Source organism: Macrobrachium rosenbergii, chromosome 37 (assembly GCF_040412425.1).
Source record: "Macrobrachium rosenbergii isolate ZJJX-2024 chromosome 37, ASM4041242v1, whole genome shotgun sequence".
NCBI classification, from domain to species: domain Eukaryota; kingdom Metazoa; phylum Arthropoda; class Malacostraca; order Decapoda; family Palaemonidae; genus Macrobrachium; species Macrobrachium rosenbergii.
Window position 1 is genome coordinate 8,558,589 of NC_089777.1, and position 23,910 is coordinate 8,582,498.

General features: G+C 35.0%; 1 protein-coding gene across 6 annotated transcripts in view; it reads left to right on the forward strand.

Annotated features, from left to right (window-relative positions):
- LOC136825292 (neurotrimin-like) overlaps nt 1-23,910 on the forward strand; it is a 1,287,566-nt gene that overhangs the window by 1,191,031 nt on the left and 72,625 nt on the right. For all 6 annotated transcript variants that reach the window (XM_067081391.1, XM_067081392.1, XM_067081393.1 and 3 more), the window contains 4 exons: nt 3,133-3,291; nt 6,156-6,284; nt 8,785-8,963; nt 17,976-18,099. In XM_067081391.1, coding sequence (XP_066937492.1) covers nt 3,133-3,291; nt 6,156-6,284; nt 8,785-8,963; nt 17,976-18,099 — 591 coding nt within the window. The remainder of the gene's footprint in view (nt 1-3,132; nt 3,292-6,155; nt 6,285-8,784; nt 8,964-17,975; nt 18,100-23,910) is intronic.

Below are 23,910 nucleotides of genomic sequence, written 5' to 3' on the forward strand. Positions count from 1 at the left end.
TTTGTTTCATTGTCAGCCTTTTCTTTTTTCATTTTGGTATATTACAAAACCTGTAAATATCTTAATATGTTGAATCACATCTCGTTTAGAATCATTGTAGAAGGGTCGCCCCTGTAGAGCGCAGATGTAGGATACGAATATTTCACGTATGATTTTTGTGTAAATCGAACACCGCCCTGAAAGGGAAAACTGCAGTATCTGCAAAATTTTCGAAATTGAGATATGCCGCCTATTGGGCTCGTGAAACACTAATACAAAAGTTACTGCAGTTTCAGAACGATTCTTCAATGCTTTCCACGGGGTCCCATTATTTACAAAATCAGGGGGTCCCTATTTTTCTTAGTTTTGTTTTTGCAGATATCTGCAAGATCAGTAGTAAAAGGCAAGGGAGTATCGACCATTTTTCTCAGTTTTGTATTTTTGCTGGATACTGCAGTCATCCATTTTAGGGCAGAATAGTACCGTTCATTTATTCGAGACAGCTGATTTCTTCAAAACCTATAATTTATTTCAAGTTTTTATTTAACACTTGCAACCAATTTTTATATTTATATTTATAAATTGAAAGTATGGGCGTGTTTATAAAATATATGCTGAACGGATGAGTATTGCCTCACAAATTTCAGTTTTTTTTTTTTAGTTCGAAAAATTTATTTCAAAAACTTTTTTTTTCCAGCAAATCGAGAATAATGTACATCCATTATTCACAATCAATTGGATTTTCCGACAACTCTTAATGAAAAGATGAATGGAATCTTGTTTATTTGAGTCACACAGGAGCCCTTTACAGAGGGCTTACACACACACACATACACACACACACAGAGCGAATAGCTTTAGACAAATACGGAAGTGTTTATTCAGTGCCGAAATGGTCGATTCTTGTTTGTGGAATTTGTGGAGATTCTGTGGTGCTCCTGGTCTTATATTTCTTTTTCCTATCCCCTCCCTTTCTTTCTTATATATATACTTATATATATATATATATATATATATATATATATATATATATATATATATATATATATATATATATATATATATATATATATATATATATATATATATACTGAGTATGTGCGTGTGGTTTTTATGAAATGATTGTATCTTTTTTTTCGTGATCTGTCAGTCTGTCTATCTCTGGGATAGATAAAGATCATTAAGGTATATCTGGTAACACCACCAGTGCCACCTTATCTCTCGTTCGAGTCAGTTAAAAAAATATATATACAAAAAGTGAAATAACGTGTTTATTAGATGAACAGCATCCCAAATATCGTTTATATCTCATTATATTTTGCGTAAATGAGTGTCATCTGATACATATTTCCCCACACCGCAATTCTTATCATATTATTTTCATATTAGGGGTTAGTTCGTCTAAGGCAATTTTGTCTACTTGGCAATTTTAAAAAAGGTAGAATTTTCATTCCTTTAGTTTTCAAACAGACAGAGAAACTCGGGCCCACATATCTTGCAACTGACATAATTTTGGACAGTTTATGAGACGGTCCAAGTTTGGCTGTCATTTTCCCAGTAAACCCCAAATTTTGTTTTAAAAACTTTGACTCGGGTATGCTTGAGGGCCAAGGGTCAATATACTCAGGTCATGATGACGTCAGTAAAACTCAACCCCGTTTTACCCTGAGGATATGGGTTGACAGAGGTTATAAGATGCAGGGGTGAGAGTTTATAAGGGGTTATGGCAGGGGGAGAGGGAGTGGGGGAGCAGATAATCAAAGATGGAGGATCTAGGGGTTTATTGCCAACACTAATTGACTCTCCATCATCTGCAGACGAGTTTATGTTCGGGTTTTTTCCAAGAAATTGCAGACTCGACATCGAGATGTTTTTGAAGAGCTCATCTGGGGATTATGATGAGGATTTCACTGCGGAGTTATATTTTCTCTGCGCAGTCGTAGATGGAGTCGTCTTGAAAAGAGTGAATGTAATTTATAATTCTCTGCGCAGTCGTAGATGAAGTCGTCTTGACAAGAGTGAATGTAATTCATCATTCTCTGCGCAGTCGTAGATGAAGTCGTCTTGAAAAGTGTGAATGTAATTCATAATTCTCTGCGCAGTTGTAGATGTAGTCATCTTGTAAAGAGTGAATGTAATTCATGATTCTACACATATGTCATGTTGTATTATTACCATTATTATTGTTACTGCCCTCTGGAATTTCTTTGTGGGACGAGTTTTTCTCTCATTAAAAATGAAAAGGACGGTGTTTATTGCTCTTATTTCTTTAATTAACTTTTAGTGCCCCAGGGAGCAATGCAGTACACTTTGATGTAGGTCAGGACATTGATCCAAGTTACTTTATGACTTAGATTTAATGTTTCAACTTCTGTAATTATAAAAAAACACGTATTTTTGCTGTTTCTGAAATTGAATCTGATAAAATATTTAGTGTTCTACGCCAGCTGGTCCGCTGGTATAGTGGTTAGTGTCTTGGAATGCTACTCAGATGTCGCGGGTTCGTGTCTCCCCCAGGGCGATGAAAAATCACTGCTGCAGTGTGAAGTCTGCGGTGGGAGGTTGAAACCAACCTTCTTTGGAAGCTTGAATTTCGAGTCAATGGCCCCATTGGTGTGCTTGTTCCATGTGAATAGGTTTCATCTAATAAAATAATTATAGATAATAATTGTCTCCTAGTATTCGAGAAGGGCATCAGAAAGGATAAGAATAGTGTTTGGGTAACTAAGCTAATCACACTGATGGAGTATTGCAATCTGTTATTGGCCTTTACCTGATCATTATTCTTCGTTTAAATCCTTTCTTCTAGATCATTATTCTGTCAGTGCACCTCATGCGGTGCACTGTAGGCATTAATTAAGGTTCTTTGTAGCGTGCCTTCGGCCCCTAGCTGCAACCCCTTTCGTTCCTTTTACCGTACCTCCTTTCATATTATCTTTCTTCCATCTTACTTTCCTCAACCCTCTCCTAACAATTGATTCATATTGCAACTGCCAGGTTTTCTTCCTGTTACACCTTTCAAACCTTATACTGTCAATTTCCGTTTCAGCGCTGAATGACCTCATAGGTCCCAGTGCTTGGCCTTTGGCCGAAATTCAATATTCGATTCAATTCAATTATTCTGATTATCTGACTTCCTTCCGCCATTCACAGTCCCTCCCGTCATCGACGACTCGACGAGCAGTGGTGACGTCATCGTGGATGAAGGCGAGGACGTCATGATGACGTGTGACGCCCGCGGCGACCCTCACCCAGTCATCCGATGGGTGAGAGAAAGGAGCCTCAACATCAGTCTCAATTCGTCTGTGGTCGGTGAGTTTCTTTGGGAAGTCAGTAAAATTGCCTTTAGCCTAATGTAATTCAGATGCTTTGATCTTTGGGAAATCTATAAAATTGAATAAAGCCGAATATAATTCAGTTGCTTTGATCTTTGGGAAATCCGTAAAATTGTCTAAAGCCGAATAGAAATCAATTGCTGTAATCATTGTGAAATCCACAAAATTTCCTAGAACCAAATGTAATTCAATTGCTTTGATCTTTGGGAAATCAGTAAAATTGCCTAATGTAATTCAGTGTCTTTAATCTTGATGAATTCCGTAAAAGTGCCTGAAATCAAATGTAATTCAATTGCTTTGATCTTTGGAAATTCTGTAAAATTGCCTGAAGCCAAATGTAATCCAGTTGCTTTGATATTTGGGAAATCCGTAAAATTGCCTAAAGTCAAATGTAATTCAATTGCTTTGATCTTTGGGAAATCCATAAAATTTAATAAAGCCGAATATGATTCAATTGTTTTGATCTTTGGGGAATCCGTAAAATTGCCAAAAAGCCAAATATAATTCACTTGCTTTAAGTCTTCGAAAGCGTTGCGAACGGCCCAATGGGACCTCAGTACATAGAAGTGAAAAAAAAAGTCATATTCGCAGAGTGAAGAGGAAATGATATGCTAATGAGAATGGAAATGATTAAAGATAAACGAAGAAATTAAGCAAAGCCAAATGCAATTCAATTCGTTTAATTTTTTTCAAGCCGTGCAAACATCCCAGTGCTAGTTTTAATACGTAGAAGTGAAAAAAGGTATATTCGCTGAACGAAGAGGAAATGACATACTAATCAGAATAAAAATTATGAAAGATAAACCAAGAAATAAATATTTATGCACATTCGAAAACTACATTTGAGACACAATCGAGAAAGTTAGAGGTATTATCATTAAATGAGAAATTTTAATAATGTTGATGGACTGGTGATTAGTGAGGTAATGCAAGATAATTAAATCACGTTAGCTGAGATTGTTCGTAGTTTGACAGACAAGGTTGGTCAAAATGACCGATTTTATTATTGCCTTATCAAAAAACAGACCTAGTAGGATAATATTGTATAAAACTAATGAATACTAGACGAATGGTATTCATATGTGTGTGTGGGACACTTCTTCCCAAAACAAAGCAAGTATTCCTTAGAACGGTAGGTAGGTGGATAAGCTTTTACCAGGAAATTTTCCTCAGTAACCCTCAAAGTGTTTCTTTCGTGTAATTTGAAAGTTAATTTTGTGATTTTGTCGACGGTCAACCTCCTTTTTCATGATATGATATTTTGTTATTCGTGATAGGAAAGTAATTCCGTTAGGTTTTTATATACTGATTTCATTCATCATTTAAAAAATTTTATGTAAGTCTCTCGTCCTTTACATTACTTTAATTCCAAATTTGAAATAGCCCATAAAATTTAACTATGCAAATATTTTTTAGTTCTTTTATTACTGGTAATAGCTTAGCAATAACAAATCGCTTTTCTTATAAATGTCCGTCTTCATAACTTTAATGTTTTTCTTCACGATAGCCAACAACTTAAACAGTCTTCTCTGATTCATATCTTTTTCCTTTTCAATGGTGTTTACAATTAGCCAGTTTTGTAGGTATTCCTGCTGTTCTTTTTAAGGATTGCTAAATCACTTTCAACATGACCAATATCTTTCACGATAGTGATATCAACACAAATGGTATTTCAACTTTTCTTTTGCAAATGAATCTCTTCATGACTTCTAATGCCTTGATCTATGGTAGCTAGATTGTCCTCTAACAACACCCCACTTCTAACTTTCTTTTATGATTGCTATATTTTTTTCCTCCAAAGGCTATTTATATCTTCATATTTCCTAATATTTGTGTTTGGAAATGCTAATATTTTCTCCGTCCCTGCAAATTTCGAAATGATTCTTTATAATCCTCCTTTACATCTGCAAACATCGATCGATGTAAGTGTAACTTCTCTATTAGTTTTCAGTTATCTGTTATTTAGTTATTCCATCCCCGCAGATGTCCAAATGATTGTTTATATCTTCCTTCAAGTTTGTTAACCTCAGTTCAATATTAAGTCTAACTTCTATATTCAGTTTAATTACCTCTCATTTAATTCTTCCAACCTGAAAATGTCAGAATGATTCTTTAAATCTTCCTTTACATCTGCAAACATCGGTCGATATTATTTCTGACGTTTATGAGCTTTATCTGTTATTTATTATCTATGGATTTCCAACACCGTCATTGCTAACAGTTCTTAATACCATTCTTTACATCTGGAAACATTGATCGATATTATTCCTGACGTTTAGCTAAAAATTCTTAATACCATTCTTTACATCTGGAAACATTGATCGATATTATTCCTGACGTTTAGCTAACAATTCTTAATACCTTTTTTTACATCTGCTAACATCGGTCGATATTAGTACTGACGTTTAGCTAACAATCCTTAATGCCTTTTTTTAAATCTGCTAATATCGGTCGATATTAGTACTGACTTTTAGCTAACAATCCTTAATGCCTTTTTTTATATCTGCTAACATCGGTCGATATTAGTACTGACGTTTAGCTAACAATTCTTAATGACTTTTTTTACATCTGCTAATACCGGTCGATATTAGTACTGACGTTTAGCTAACAATTCTTAATACCTTTTTTACATCTGCTAATACTGATCAATATTATTTCTGACGTTTAGCTAACAGTTCTTAATACTCTCCTTTACTTCTGCTAATATCGATTGATATTATTTCTGATTTTTATATGCATTTTCTGATGTCTGTAATCTACCGATTTCCAACATCTGTCCCCGTCGTTGCCAACATTTTTTATTTTTTCTGTGCGTTTGCTAACACCTTTCATCTCCGGCAGTCAACGAATACCAGGGCCGGTCGCTGGCCCTCGAATCAGTCTTCAGGAACGCCACGGGGGCGTATCTCTGCATAGCCAGCAACGGAGTCCCGCCCTCCGTCAGCAAGAGATTGCTACTGACTGTTAACTGTGAGTGTCTTGAGGCTTTATCTGTTTTGATTATTTGATTCTTTTCCTTTTTCACTGGTTGGTTTTATCACTGATTTGTCGATGTTATCGTAGCAAGAACGTTTATTTTATTGTTCTATTCTTTTAATCGTTTTTATTTATCGTTACCAAGAAAATTAAGCTTCTGTTGGTATAAGCATTTTATATATGTATATATATACATATATATGCATTTATATATATATATATATATATATATATATATATATATATATATATATATATATATATATATATATATATATATATATATATATATATATATATATATATATATATATATATATATATATATATATATATATATATATATATATATATATATATATATATATATATATATATATATATATATATATATATATATATATATACATGTACATACATAAAATATATAGTTAAAATAAGAAAATATAATCAACAAGAATCCTAAATATAATTCCATTTTTCTTTTCAATTAAGGGACGCTGGATATTGCACATTAACTGACGCAGGCGCCCCAATTAGGCGGAATATGCCAGCGGGACCCATTAAATGATAATAGTTTCATTATATATGGAATCACCTTCGATGTTCCCTCACCTTTTTTTATTTTTCGTTTCTCTTTTATGTCTTTCTCTCGTCCCAGGAGAAACAGCCTCTTTGCGATGGAGTAGTTCACTGAAATGTTTACGTGTTGGACGTTTAGAGAGAGAGAGAGAGAGAGAGAGAGAGAGAGAGATTAGTTCAGTTTCATCTGCATCATCGGTTCTGTGATTTGAAAGGGATTCAAGGAAAGATATTTAGCTAAGATTCTTTTACAACATCGCCATTTCATTGATCAGAGAGAGAGAGAGAGAGAGATTTAGTTAGAACTGATCTGCAAATTTTCTTTAGCGAGAGAGAGAGAGAGAGAGAGAGAGAGAGAGAGAGAGAGAGAGAGAGAGAGAGAGAGAGATTTAGTTACTTTGTAGCCACCCACAAGATTGTTTTGGCTTAGTAGAGAAACGGAGAGAGATTTAGTTAGAATTAATCTATAAATTTGCTTTGACTTGAGAGAGAGAGAGAGATAGTTTGTAGCCACCCACAAGTTTGTTTTGGCTTAGTAGAGAAACGGAGAGAGATTTAGTTAGAATTAACCTATAAATTTTCTTTGACTTGAGAGAGAGAGAGAGAGAGAGAGAAGAGAGAGAGAGAGAGAGAGGGTGCGTGGGACAGGTAGCAGGAGGGGCGGGGGGGAGGAATTTATTTGAACTTCATCTGCACCATCATCATTTCTTGGAAAGAGAGAGAGATAGATAGATGAAGAGACAGGTTGTTAGATATAGAAAGTTTCAGTTCTACTTCATCTGGTTTCGTAATTCTTTGAAAAAAACTTCTTCCTTGAAGAAAACTTCTTCCTTGAAGAAAACTTGTTCCTTGAAGAAAAATTCTTCCTTGAAGAAAAATTCTTCCTTGAAGAAAACTTCTTCCTTGAAGAAAAATTCTTCCTTGAAGAAAACTTCTTCCTTGAAGAACAATTCTTCCTTGAAGAAAACTTCTTCCTTAAGATAAACTTCTTCCTTGAAGAAAAATTATTCCTTGAGGAAAATCCCTTGAAGAAAACTTCTCCCTTGAAGAAAAACTCTTCTTTGAAGAAAACGTCTTCCATGAGGACCAATTCTTCCTTAAAGAAAAACTCTTCCCTGAAGAAAACTTCTTTGAAGAAAATTTCTTCCTTGAAGAAGAATTACCCTTGAAGAAAACTTCTTCCTTGAAAGAAAATGATTCCCTGAAGGAAGTTTCTTCTTTGAAGGAAACTTTTTCCGAAAGAAAACTTCTTTCGTCTCTCACCAAAAGAGGAAACCCTGGCACTTGAGAAATAGATAATTTTTACATTTGTTGTGAATATTTTAATATTATGTGCTTCAGTAAATACAGTGCAATGGTACATGTAAATGAATGTTTTAAAAGTTGCTTCCATCCTTGTTATTTCTCTCTCTCTCTCTCTCTCTCTCTCTCTCTCTCTCTCTCCTTCTTGCAGCAGCACTCTTGTTACTTGCCATCAAATTATTTATATTTGTTCCTTCTTGTTACATCTCTTCTCTCTCTCTCTCTCTCTCTCTCTCTCTCTCTCTCTCTCTCTCTCTCTCTCTCTCATCAAATTACTTTATATTTGTTCCTTACATTCTTGCCCTGTGATAAAATTCTCTCTCTCTCTCTCTCTCTCTCTCTCTCTCTCTCTCTCTCTCTCTCTCTCTCTCTCTCTCTCTCTCTCTCTCCATCAAATTATTTATATTTGTTCCTTACATTCTTGCTCAGTGATAAAATTCTCTCTCTCTCTCTCTCTCTCTCTCTCTCTCTCTCTCTCTCTCTCTCTCTCTCTGTGTGCTCTAGTGCTAGCCTTGTGAAATTGGACGCTATATCAATCGCAGATAATGTCACTTTGCCACAATATGAATTCATTCGATCCCCTTAACATTAAAATCTCACATATTTTCAGTTCCTCCGAAGATCCTCCCAAGGAGGAGCAGTTCCCAAGTAGGAGTACCTTTGGAGGGCACGGCCAAGCTCTCGTGCAGGTTCCAGGCGCGCCCCGTGCAGGATGTGAGGTGGTACAAAGGCCCCCGGGAGCTGAAATCCCACGAGCCCGGAATCACTATCAAGACGTCCAGAGAAGAGGTGAGGAATAATTGGAATTAGGAGTTTTTTTTATTGCTCGGTGTGATATCTATCTATCTATCTATATATCTATATATATATATATTATATATATATATATATATATATATATATATATATATATATATATATATATATATATATATATATATATATTCAGGTCTGACTGACGTTTCGTTTAGAAACAAGACTTGTGTATGTATATGTATGTGTGTATATATACGCATATATATTTACATATATACAGTATATATATATATATATATAATTTATATATGTATATATATATATATATATAAATACAACATATACATATACATATATATATATATATATGAATTTATATATAAATACAACACACATATATATATATATATATATATATGTATAATATATATATATAAATACAACACATATATACATATATACATACATATATATATATATATATATATAAATAAATATATATATGTGTGTATAGATAGATACATATATACATATATAAATATATATATATATATATATATATATAGATATATATATATATATATATATATATATATATATATATATATATATATATATATATATAATTATATTTATATATACTGTACATACATATGTATTTACAGTATAGGCTACGTGTGAATATATATTTATATATGTATATATATGTGTATCATATAAATATAATGATTTATCTATCATTTGAAAATCTGCAGTAAGATTACATAATATCTCCCGCGAGGTTATATTGTGAAAATCGGTTATTTATTTACAAGGTGAACCTCACACTAAAAAATTTTTAGTAGTCCCTGAATGGTTACCTGAAGAACGTATAAATATTGTAGTTGGCTGATTGGTATAGATTTCAGTTATACTTTCTAGAACAGCTCTGCGGAAAAAGGTGAAATAAGCGTACACAATTCTAGCAAAAACAGGGGGGAATGGCCCCTTTAGTTCATGCTGCAATGGAAGGATGTACTAGCTATGCATTTTATAATTCAGATACACGTCCCTGAACACCTCTTTGAATAGCATTTTACCGTGAATGTATTTTCAGTTTTAGCATTCGTACCCCATTTCCCACGAGCGGCGGCGAGTGGAGAAGATTCCTCGTATACGGAAAGCGTATGATACGAGTATGAACTGTGTATGTTATTTCCCCGCTCGCATAAAAATCCTCTTTGGCGTTGCTTTATTTGTCTTTGTGAGTTTTGATTGATGTGCGCTGCAAATGTTCATTTTGCTCTGATAAACAGGCGATGATGTTTTCCGTGTAATCGGCGCCGGCGAAAATTGCGTATTGGTCAAACACCGGCTATAATATAACACTCTCAGTCATTCATTTAAACCGGAACACGGAATGCTTATTGATAACATATGTGGGGGCCATGAAATGAGCGGAAATATTCGGTGTGTTCAAATTTGTACATTTCTTTTTTTTTCGTTTAAGCTTCTGTTCGTTATGCAAATAGGCCCAACGCGAAGTGAACGCTTTTATTAAAATGCGCATGTTTGCCAACCCCGTCGTTTTTCAGGGAACCAGAGTGATGTTCCGTTGGATGTATATCGCCGTTTCTTGTACAAAAGATTATTGATGACTTATTATTATTATTATTATTATTATTATTATTATTATTATTATTATTATTATTATTAGTCAGAAGATGAACCCTATTCATATGCAACAAGCCCACCAAAGGGGGCATTGACTTGAAATTCAAGCTTCCAAAGAATATGGTGCTCATTTGAAAGAAGTAACAGAAGGCAATGGGAAGTACAGAAAGATGAGATTATAATTAGAAAAACAGATAAATTAACAAACCTAAAAATAAATAAAAATGAAAGTAAAATATTAAAATACAAGGAGAATTGTATTAGGGTAGTAATGCATCGCATCTTCGCTTGAATTCTGAAGCTCCAGATGCACATCCTCTGGGAGGATTTGGCAGATATATGGAAAATATAGTTATGAATATTAACCGTGATTTAATACTTGAAGCTATCGGAAGTAAGGTTTAGTTAAAATTCAAAGTGGCGTTTCACGATTCAGTGGGCAAAACCCATGTCAGTAGAATGTTCCCATGAATAGACAGTGCCCGTCAGTTATGTATCAAACCCGATGTTGAACTATACCCTGTCTTACTTGGATCTTTCCTAGATAGTGATCCCCAACAAAGGTTCGGGGGTAGTTACTCATTCCTAGATAGTGACCCCCAACAAAGTTCCGGGGTCGTTACTCTTTCCTAGATAGTGACCACCAATAAAGTTCCTAGGTCGTTACTCTCTCCTTGACAGTGACCCCCAACAAAGTTCAGGGGTCATTACTCTTTCCTAGATAGTGACCCCCAACAAAGTTCCCGGGGCCGTTACTCTTTCCTAGATAGTGACCCCCAACAAAATTCCGGGGTCTTTGCTCTTTCCTAGACAGTGACCCCCAACAAAGTTCCCGGGGTCGTTACTCTTTCCTAGATAGTGACCCCCAACAAAATTCCGGAGTCTTTGCTCTTTCCTAGACAGTGACCCCAACAAAGTTCCCGGGGTCGTTACTCTTTCCTAGATAGTGACCCCCAACAAAGTTCCGGGGTCGTTACTCTTTCCTAGAGAGTGACCCCCAACAAAGTTCCAGAATCGTAACACTTTCCTAGATAGTGGCTCCCAACTAAGTATGGGGGTCGTTATCCAGGACTAATTTTTCTTGGGGGTCATTATCTTTGTGATATTTACAGTCTTTTGTTTATGTTTTTACGGTCATCCCCAACGGCCTTGTGGTAGACACTCAGCAAAGGTGGATACATACCGTGATAAAACCCTTGGAGGCCAATGTCTAGGAAAGATCCTCTTTCTTATATGTTATGGTGCTTCTTTCTACTCTGTTCCCTACAGTTAGTACTGTTTTTTTATTTAAGATAATAAAGATATAACTAACCCAACAGTGCCTCAGTGAATTCAGTTCTTGAGTACTTTTAACAATTTACTTGGAACCTTGAAACTTAAATAATAAACTTCCCACTGATTTGTCAACGTTTGGCATTATTCTGCCGAATATTATGTCTTCATGATCTATTTCAACAGTAACAGCGACAGCTGGTCCGCTGGTACAGTTGTTAGTGTTGTATGCCACTCAGATGTCGCGGGTTCGCGTCTCCCCCAGGTCGGTGAAAAGTCACCGGCTCTGTATCATGATCAGTTACGGCCGCAGTGTGGCGTCGGGGGTGGGAGGTTGAAACCAACATTCTTTGGAAGCTTGAATTTCAAGTCACTGGCCCCTTTGGTGTGCTTGTTCTACGTGAATAGGTTTCATCTACTGAAATAATAATAATAATAATAATAATAATAATAATAATAATAATAATAATAATAATAATAATAATAATAATAATAATAATAACCATGTTTATTGGCTTATCACATTATCCGCACAGTATCCACTCAGTTAGTTAGTTCTAATATTTGGTTAGAAGATACTGTCATTTTCTGTCCGATCTTTTATAGACATCCTACCGCCTTCCTTGTTTCACCAATTCTGTAATTCTCCTCTTATCACATCCTTCTATCCCCAATAACATTTACTCCCTAATGCAATTACCCAAATGCATGAATAACTTCCATTCTTCCATTCCATGCTAACATGTAATGTTGCATATTACTCCACCCTTGCTAACGTTCCCTTTCAGTTGCGTTTTTCTGAATACGCTTGAAAACTTTCACCAGTATCTGTAGCCACTCTTCACTGTTGCCAATTAAGCCAACAAATGTCAGCCCATCCACACTCCATTCGCGACCCCATTACCAGCCGAATAGATTTGACTCTCATCTGTACTTTACTGTATGTCCTTTGTCATTCCGCCCATAGAGCAAATGTGAAAGAGAAACAGACACTTCAGTGAGACCCAGTTTACAACAAACGAGTCAGTCTCTTAGCTACAGACTTTGCTTTAGACTTAGTTAATCTTTCTTATTGTAAATATCATGATCACATGTACCTTCGTACAAGTGAGTAACATCTCATAATATATATATATATATATATATATATATATATATATATATATATATATATATATATGTATGTGTGTGTGTGTGTGTGTATGTATATATATATATATATATATATATATATAATATATATATATATATATATATATATATATATATATATATAAATATAAATATATATGATATATATATATAAATATATATATATGTATATATATACATATATAACAGCTTTTAAAGATGATAGGGGGACACTGTAATTAGCAATAAAACGAGGGAAATGCTTTTTTTTATGGTTATTGATCAGGTTCAAACCAGAGACAACTAGTTTACTTCCGACTGAAAGAAACGCACTCATTAGTCCACCATGATTAACCATAAAAACCATTTTAATCGTTTAATTACCGATTACACTATCTGTCTATCGCCTGTAAAAGTGATTTAGGTTTGAAATGCAGACTGTCCTGTCCTGCCAGAGTTATATCACGATGGAAGATATATATATATATATATATATATATATATATATATATATATATATATATATATATATATATATATATTTATTTGCATCTTTTCTCACTTTTATGTCTTTCTTTACATCAGTTTTCCACTTTTATATATATATATTATATATATATATATATATATATATATATATATATATATATATATATATATATATATATATATATATATATATATATATATATATATATATATATATGTATATATATATATATATATATATATATATATATATATATATAATTATTATAACAGCCATAAAGCCCTCTCAGTTTCCCAATTAATGGTATCTCAATATTTTTCGATCTTTGATACTGCACGCGTACCCTACAGATTATTTAATTTCTCAGCCTTCACCTTTTTCACTTGCATTCAGTATCCACACTTTACTTGCAGGAAGGAGAGTTGGCTAAACAATTGCAAGGTACCTTACTCCTAGTTTTGCATCCACTGACAATACCCTTCTCCCCAAATGCTTGGCAAACATGCTGCTGCCCCCTATTGCTTCACTAATTCTGCCAGTTATCTCTCCTTTCGTTCTACCATCATTTATTCCATTTATTTACAGATTCTCAGTAAGATGATCTACCTCCATTCTTCCGCAATCCATACAAACATTTATTGCACCATGTTTCTCTCTTCCATTAACCTTCACAACCTTAATCTCGTTAACATCCACTTTTAGTTATGCATACCACCAACATTCTTAAAACTTTTTTTACTAGAGTCTGTAGCTTCTCATCACTAGCACCAACTAACATGAAGGCACATTTTATACTTTTCTTAGGCCCACTTCGATAATATAACAGTCACTCACATATTTACATATTCGAACACAAACCTCCCTTCCCTCTTAAAATCTGTAGTTGGTGTTGATAAATTGCAATACAAACCTTACATCTTTAATACTTTTCTTATTGCCTCTGTCATTTCAATGTTCTTGAATACGTCATAAAGCATTTTTCCTCAGTTCTCATTCTCATTATCCTCTTCCCCTTTTGAACACTACTTTTCCTGCAGTATCAGTCTTCTTCATCTTTTTTCCTTGTCAAACAAAACCTTTCCATACATCTATCGAAGAATATTGTTTCAATTTTTGACTAATAGTTCTTACAATCACCTCTAATGTCTTTGCCATATGCAAAGGAGCACTTATTCCCCTCACCCTTTCCTCGGGAACTTTTCCTGTATCCACAGATGCCATGTACAATCTGGTCAGCTGCTTAGTGATGCTCTTACCGTCATAAAACAGCATCGTACTTTTAACACTAGAAGCTGGTGCCTTTTTGTTATTCAGCTTCTTACCCAGTCTTCTTCAACTGTCATTGCCACAAGAATTTCATTTTTTAAATAAAAAATTTTAAAAATTGTGTCATTTTCGCACTCACACATATATATACACATATATATGTGTATATATATATATATATATATATATATATATGTGTGTCTGTAAACTTTATATACATATATATGTATATACATACATATGTGTGTGTTACTGATTGACATAATTTCCTCCAATGTCCTAGAACTAACAATCCTTTGATATAAGTTACCTAGATAAATAATAACACAGTGTCATTCACTCTTTGTGCTCTTTGTCTATGAACTGAATGATATCGTATGCAAAAGCGCCTGTACACTAACATGCCCTGCAAAGAGGCGACAAGAGACTACACGAGAATAACAGAATTAAATCACTTTAGACTCGTATGGAGTTCATAGTGCCCGACTGGTTTACGTACTCGATTTTCTGCCTGATACCGAGGCAGACGCGAAGAGCAGTTTCTATTTTGAGAGAGAGAGAGAGAGAGAGAGAGAGAGAGAGAGAGAGAGAGAGAGAGAGAGATGGGAATCCCTCGCCTTAATAGTATTTAGAAATTTTTTAAATGCCCTTAATAGCATTTAGAAATAAATATTTTTCAGTCAGAGAGAGAGTTAGAGAGAGAGAGAGAGAAATTAATGGCCTTAATGGTATATAGATTATTCTTCAATCAGAGAGGGAGAGAGAGAGAGAGAGAGAGAGAAATCCTTGTCTTTATAGTATTCTGAAACATTCTTCAGTCAGAGAGAGAGAGAGAGATAATCTTGGCCTTAATAGTATTCTGAAATATTCTTCAGTCAGAGAGGGAGAGATAATCTTGGCCTTAATAGTATTCTGAAATATTCTTCAGTCAGAGAGGAGAGAGATAATCTTGGCCTTAATAGTATTCTGAAATATTCTTCAGTCAGAGAGGGAGAGAGATAATCTTGGCCTTAATAGTATTCTGAAATATTCTTCAGTCAGAGAGGGAGAGAGATAATCTTGGCCTTAATAGTATTCTGAAATATTCTTCAGTCAGAGAGAGAGAGAGAGAGAGAGAGAGAGAGAGAGAGAGAGAGAGACTCCTGGATTCCATCCATCAGTACATAATGAGACCCATGAACGAAGTGTCAGTATTCAGCATTTGTGGGAAAATGTGTACGCGTGGTCTTGTGTATGCGTATGTGTGTGTGTGTATGTATGTGTGTGTGTATCAACTGGATCTTAATAAATCCAGGATAGGAACTCAATATAGCGATGAATTTAATTAAAGAAGGGATGAACTGCGCTAAAGTAGATAAGTCGAGCTGATTCGCCTCGTTTCAGTTCAATTCACGTGACGATCAGTTCGTCGGAAATCAATTCACGTAACAATTTATTAGAAATCCGTCTCGTTTCCGTAGATATCTCCATATCTATCTTCTGATCACGGCTTTAACCATCCGCCATCAGTCAGTCTATCGTAGAAGGGTTTCAAAGCCCCGCTTCATCCATCCGTGTATCAACCCTGCACAAACCCATCAATCTCCTGTTCTGATGATCTGATCTATCAGTCAACGAATTAATCACCCGTCATGTCTTCCTCTCTCTCTCTCTCTCTCTCTCTCTCTCTCAGTGTTGGGTTAAAATTTCCCTTCATCTGTGTATAATTGCTCACCTGAAATCTCTCTCTCTCTCTCTCTCTCTCTCAGTGTTGGGTTAAAATTTCCCTTCATCTGTGTATAATTCCTCACCTGAAATCTCTCTCTCTCTCTCTCTCTCTCTCTCTCTCACACACACAGTGTTGGGTTAAAATTTCTCTCCATTTGTGTATCATTGCTCCCCTGAAATAGATTCTCTCTCTCTCTCTCTCTCTCTCTCTCTCTCTCTCTCTCTCTCTCTCTCTCTCTCTCTCTCTCTCTCTCTCTCTGTGTGTGTTGGGTTAAAATTTCCATATGTGTATCATAGTTCCCATGAAATAGATTCTCTCTCTCTCTCTCTCTCTCTCTCTCTCTCTCTCTCTCTCTCTCTCTCTCTCTCTCTCTCTCTCTCTGCTGGGTTAAAGTTCCCTTCATCTGTGTATCATTGTTCTCATGAAATAGATTTCATTTCTCTCTCTCTCTCTCTCTCTCTCTCTCTCTCTCTCTCTCTCTCTCTCTCTCTCTCTCTCTCTCTCTCTCTCTCTCTATCATATTTTTGTAGATAAGCCTTAATCGTTCTCTCTGTTTCTATGCTTTTATTTTAATTAATTATTACCTACCTACTTTAATGAAGTAATAAGATAAGTGTGCTTTATCTGTTATCTCAAAATTAACGCTTTCTTTCCCTTGCAGATTTTTTTAACTAAATTCTTAGCCTTCAAAATTACCTGTAGCAGTTTGGTGTGTCCTTTACAAGACATATATTAATTATATGATTACTTGTATTCATACATTTATAATAATGCAATTACATTATGAGTAATGTACCTGTATTCTTGCTGAATAAGCCATGAGGTGATGACCTTCCAAGGATCACATTATTAATGACTATTTATGATTCATTTCTCTTTATCTGAATCCTTGGTTGTTTTCAGACTTGGGAGAAATTTAATTATGCTAAGAAAGGATTAGATTCTTATAGAATGTACTTATTCTAAGAAAGGATTGCATTCTTATAGAATTTAATTTTTCTAGGATAGGATTACATTCTTATAGAATTTAATTACCCTAAGAAAGGATTAGAGTCCTATAAAATTTAATTATCCTAAGAAAGGGTTAGATTCTTATAATACTGATGTGTTTGTTTTATTCACGGGATATTTCTTTAAACTGAATTAATTGTAATGCCAAAGATGACAGCTGCATAACTATCTGATCTTAACCACCATCTACGAGACTTATTAAATCAGGATCCAGTGAATTACATCCCAGTCGTAGTCATTAAGACCAGATAATTATATTTCGTCCGCGTATGATATCCCTCATTTCAGCGCCGCAATCAGCCATTGGACAGAGTCATCGCTCTAAGCCCCGAAGCCAATCTTCCGTGAATAAATCAAATTGCATACTGAGGTTAGGCCAGGCCACAATCGCTACTGATTTTGCCCCCGGCCTGTCATCTGACATAAACCGGCCCTAATGGTGACGCGAGCGATCCTGACGGCGACGTCCATTAATGACATCTAATTTCACGGTTTCCCCCTCACCCAATTGCAGGGAAACGGCGACGCGGTGACGACCACTTTGATAGTGCAAATGCACAGGGCCCGGGATTTCGGAGACTACCAGTGCTTCGTCAGGAACGCGCTCGGCGAAGACAAGATGTACTTCGAGGTCATCGGTGAGTATCGCTTGTTTATTTGTCTTCTTCTTCGTCTTCTTCTTCTCCTCTTCCTTCTCCTTTTTGTGGTTTCTCACGGCGGTGCTTCGCACAGGCTATTTTGTAGACATGTTTCCTTCGTGTAGACTTTTTTCCTGTCTATTTTTTTATTTTTTTATTTTTTTTTTTTTTTTTTTTCTTTCATCTTGCTGCAAACATGTGGGTTCATGAACGCGGCCTTACACAGGCTTCTGACTTCGTTTATCTTTCGGGGATTTATGAACGCAACCTTTTTTTTCGGGTGTTTACGGGAGTAATTAACCAGGTTCTCTTCTTTTACTCCTTTTTGGGGGGTAGGGGCCAGGAGGTGTTGGTTAGTTTTGGAAAGGGGGAAGGTGATTACCCAAGGCAATTTATTAGGTTTTTTTTTTGCAAAGTCTACAAATTTAACGTGCATTTTTCACCATGTTTTGAGGAGAAGTTTAGCCCAACTTCAGGGATTTTTCACCTTTACTGTGTGGGTGATGTTAAGAAAAAAACTTTGGTCAAGAAAACATCTTTCCTGGATTATTTTTTTATTTGTAAGGGAGGGTCTTGCTTTCGCCGTTGGAACAAAATTGTTTTTAATTGTTATCTCTACATTTCGCTTCGATTGTTCTGAAATTATCAGGGAATGTATTTCTTATTTTTAGGTTTGTTTTAGTCGTATGTTCTGAAATTAAAGATACACGTAGGTAGAACAAACAGGAGGACGAAAAGGAGGTGATGCATATTCAACTTTATTTCCAGCCAGCGTTTCAAAGCATGGCTTCATCGTCAGGGCTAAAATACAAAAATAACAACAATGAAATTCAATACATAGGATGAAACGTTGGCTGGAAATAAAGTTAAATATGCATCACCTCCTTTTCGTCCTCCTGTTTGCTCTATATATCCGATTTGCTACATGTATATGTATATGTGTATATCTATATATATATATATATATATATATATATATATATATATATATATATATAATTATATTTACATTTATATATATATACATACATATATCATATAGTATGTTTGTATATTTATATGCATACATTTATATATATATATATATATATATATATATATATATATATATATATATATATATATATATAAACATATAGTATACGATATATATACTGTATATATATATATATATACTATATATATATATATATATATATATATATATATATATATATATATATATATATATATATATACATTCACAAATATACCAAATTTACAATTCATCAGTTCTTCATCAAATGATTTTCATCTGATTCCCGCTAAAGAATTTTTTTTTAATCTTTGTTTCCGTAATTGTTTGCAATTCTTTAAATTAATATGAGAAAATAATAACGAAAAACATTACACAAAAATAGCTTTTTTTATGGTGTGCCAAAAGTTAACCACAGATATCCGTGTCTAAGACCCGTTTTATTCACAAGCGTTTATCTGTCATTTACAGGGTAATTGGTTTCGAAATTAGAAAATCCAATAAACAGTTTAATGTTAATTTCTAGAAATATAAGCAATTTTAAGTGCGGATTCCATTTGTCTGTTTTCAAGTTCGACATAACTTTGATGGATAGAATTCATTAATAAATATTTATTCATCTGTAATAATAAAATCCGAGTGGATCTTGTTTGTCCTTCCCCGGATGACAGTAGGGAAGACATGACACAACCACCTTCCCCTGCAAACCAGTTTGTCCGCCCCTGGTGGGGGAGGGGTAGGTAGGGGAACGGGAGGGTAGGGGCGCCATCCACCCTCCTCCTGCAAACCTGTTTCTCCGCCCTGGTTGGGGACGGAGTAGGTAGGGGATCGGGAGGGTAGGGGGGACAGCAGCGCCGGGTTCCAGCGCGCCAACAAACTCGTAAATAAATATTTATGAATCGATGATTTCCAGGTAAATGTGCCCAGAGGTGATATTCCAAGGCTAATCCTTTGGAATCGAAAATTCCAAGATAAGTAGAAGTGGTAATTCCAAAGACTGGAGCTAAGGAGTTTTGAATAAATATTCTCAGAGTGTGGATTCCAAGTGTATTGGTTTGGGGTCGAGGATTCTGAATCAAGCAGAAGTTGTGAGTCTAGAAAATCTTTTTTTTTTAAGTCAGGATTCCAAGAATAGTAGAGTTGGTGAATTAATAAATATTATACAATCAATGATTCCAACATAGAGGTATTTGAAGTAAAGATACCAAGATGAATGGGTTGGAATCTAGTATCTCAGCTAATTATATTAAGAGTAAATATTCCAAAATTACCCATTTTTAGCATAATGACTACTTAATTGACATTTATATCAGAGGTAATGGTTCATTAATATTTTATGTTAAGGTATACATTATCGACTTTGCCCGTCTCGGTTCGTGTTGTCAGTCCATAGGATTTATTTTCCGAGAGGATATTCAATCATTAGGCCTGGTTCTTGAACGGGAGGTGGAAACTGGGGAAAGTAACAGACTCAAAGTTGAACTGAGAACACTGCAGCTAGGAACTGCAGACACGCCTTAAGGAACCTTGAGTGCTTCTACAGTTATCCGCCTAGTGAACTTGCGTGCTGTCAGTGAAGAGATTCGTCAGAAGATTCGTGTTATCATTGAAGGAATAAATTTAATGCATCATATTTCCCGAAATGAATGAAACGGAAGGTTATTCATGCCTTCATCTATGATTCAGTCAGAATCAGTGCTTCTACAGTCATCCGTCTACTGGAACTGTATGCTGTCAGTCAAGAGATTCATCAGAAGATTCGTGTTATCATTGAAGGAATACATTTAATGCATCATATTTCCCGAAATGAATTAAACGGAAGGTTATTCATGCCTTCATCTATGATTCAGTCAGAATCAGTGCTTTTACAGTCATCCGTCTACTGAAACTGTATGCTGTCAGTCAAGAGATTCATCAGAAGATTCGTGTTATCACAGAGGAGATAAATCTAATGCGTCATATATCCCTATATGAATAAAACAGAGTTATTCACGTCTTCATATATGAGTCAGTCAGAATCTTCGTGCTTCTACAGTTATCCGTCTCTTGAAAATGTGTGCTGTCAGTCAAAACATTCGTCAGAAGATTCGTGTTATCACCGAAGAAATAAATTTAATGTATCACTTTTCCCGATATGAATAAAACGGAGAGTTATTCATGTCTTCATCAGTGAGTCAGTTAAAAGACAGTCAGAAGCTTCAGTGCGTCTACAGTTATCCGTCTACTGAAATTGTGTGCTGTCAGTGAAGTGATTCGTCAGAAGATCCGTGTGTTATCACCGAAGAAACAAATTTAATGCATCATATTTCCCGAAATGAATCAAACGGAAGATTATTCATGTCTTCACCTTTGAGTCAGTCAGAAGATTCATGTTGTCAGTAAAGAACTAAAATTAAAACCTTCGTTTTTACGACTTACTAATGAAAGAGAATCCTTTTGCAGTCATCGAGTGAAATATTAAGTAGAAACTTCATTTGGCTTGTAAAGATAAGAATTAAACCCTTCCAAGTGCCCAAAATAACACTTGAAAAGTGTTCGTTTGACACTGTAGCTTTGCTTATGCAGTCTTTTGCAACGGGCGCATGATCAAAACATATAGATCTTAGTGATAGGGTAAAAATGACAACGAAACAGGCTTCGTGTAAAAACTTAGATTTAACTGTAGTTTTCTTTAGTTCATGAAACACACGGCATAAACTGTAGTTTGTAGACAAACTAACAAACTAAATTGTTAAAAACCCAATCTGTTCAAACATGACTCAACAGATCGACTAAAAGAATCCATTCAAACTATTCAGTTATTAAAGGAACATGCTGTTATTATTATTATTATTATTATTATTATTATTATTATTATTATTATTATTATTATTATTATTATTATTGTTGTTGTTGATGTTGTTGTTATTATCGTCCAGTATACTCAAACATTCATGTGGAACAAGGCGGAAAGGTCATGAATTTTCAAAGCAGACTTCCAGAGAACATCGCCGGTATGTGAAGAAATGAAAATCCCAAAAAATAAATTAGCAGATAGATGAAGATAAATTAACAAACAGATAAGCATTTCGTTGCAAGAATAGCAACGCAGCTCATGAAATCTACAGCGGAGGTGCATGACGCTTTAAAATAGCAATTGTCTCTGCTGGACTTAAAAGCCTAGGAATCACTAAAGAAAGTCAGTAGAATCTGAGATGCATCTATTTTAGTCAGTCATAAGTGTGTTAATTCACGTTCTCCATAAACCTGTCAGTAATAAAGTAAAACCGCGCTTACTATAAGCCTATTCGTAATTACAGTCAAGTTCACATTGTACAATCCTCAATCAGAAGTTAAGTTCCATAAAACTCGCTGTAGGAATGGAATATAGGGTTTAGGCCAAATCCAAGCACTGGGAGCTATAGGGTCATTCAGCGCTGGAAAGGAAAATGAGAGTAGGTAGGCCTGAAAGGTGTAACAGGAGGAAAACCTCCCTCCCCGTTGCCGTGTGAAATCATTGTTAGGAGATGGCGGATAGCAAGATGGAAGAAAGATAATGTGAATGGAGGTACAGTAAAAGGAATGAAAGGGGTTGCAGCTATGGGCCTAAGGAAGGGACGCTGCTAAGAACCTTTAGTAATGCCTACAGTGCATCCCGTGAGGTGCACTGACGGCATTACCTCCCTTACTGGAAAAAAAAACGCGCTGTATCTAAATCTCTTTCAGAAGTTGAGTAAAGCTTGGTCTATTAGAACCGTAGATGCTGTCTTTATGAACCTTTCTAATAAATCAATCAAATTTGCTCTAAATGTTCCTCGATCTGGTTCAGTCAATATGCTTGATAAACCTTTTCAGTTTTTAAACCCAGTCGCAAGTTAAATAGAACTTGGCGTGTAGAATATAAACGTTCAGTCGGAAACTAAATAAAACACTAACTGCAGTAAATAAACACTAGTCGGAATTTGAATAAAACGCAAACTACAGTCAATTCAGTCTTGTCGGAAGTTAAATAAAACGCCAAATGCGGTATATAAACCCATGTCAGAAGTTAAACCACAAGCCTCATTAAATAAACATCAGTCGGAAGTTCAATAAAACGCATACCATAGTATATAAACTTTGGTTGGAAGTTCAGTAAAACGCATACCATAGTATATGAACGTTGGTTGGAAGTTTAATAGAACACAGGCAACAGTAAATAAACACTGGTCGAAAGTAAGATAAAACACAAATAATGTATAAACCTCCGTCGTAAGTATAATGAAACACAAGCAACGGTAAATAAAGCCGAGTCTAAAATTAGATAAACACAAATTGCTTTAAATAAACCCCAGTCAAAAGTAAAAAAAATTGCTTTAAATAAACCCCAGTCAAAAGTAAAAAAAAAAAATTGCTTTAAATAAACCCCAGTCAAAAGTAAAAAAAAAAATTGCTTTAAATAAACCCCAGTCAAAAGTAAAAAAAAATTGCTTTAAATAAACCCCAGTCAAAAGTAGAAAAAAAATTGCTTTGAATAAACCCCAGTCAAAAGTAAAAAAAAACCGCTTTAAATAAACCCCAGTCAAAAGTAAAAAAAAAATTGCTTTAAATAAACCCCAGTCAAAAGTAAAAAAAAAAATTGCTTTAAATAAACCTTAGTCGGAAGTTAAAACACAAACCACAGTATAGAAACCCAAGTTTAATATTAAAACACACAAACACACACACTTCAGTAAAAAAGAGAGAGAGATTCCATTCCATTCAGGAGAGGGATGACGACGACGACGGTACGTACCGTCCGGGTCCTTTGACCATCGGCTGGTATCATCATCATCATC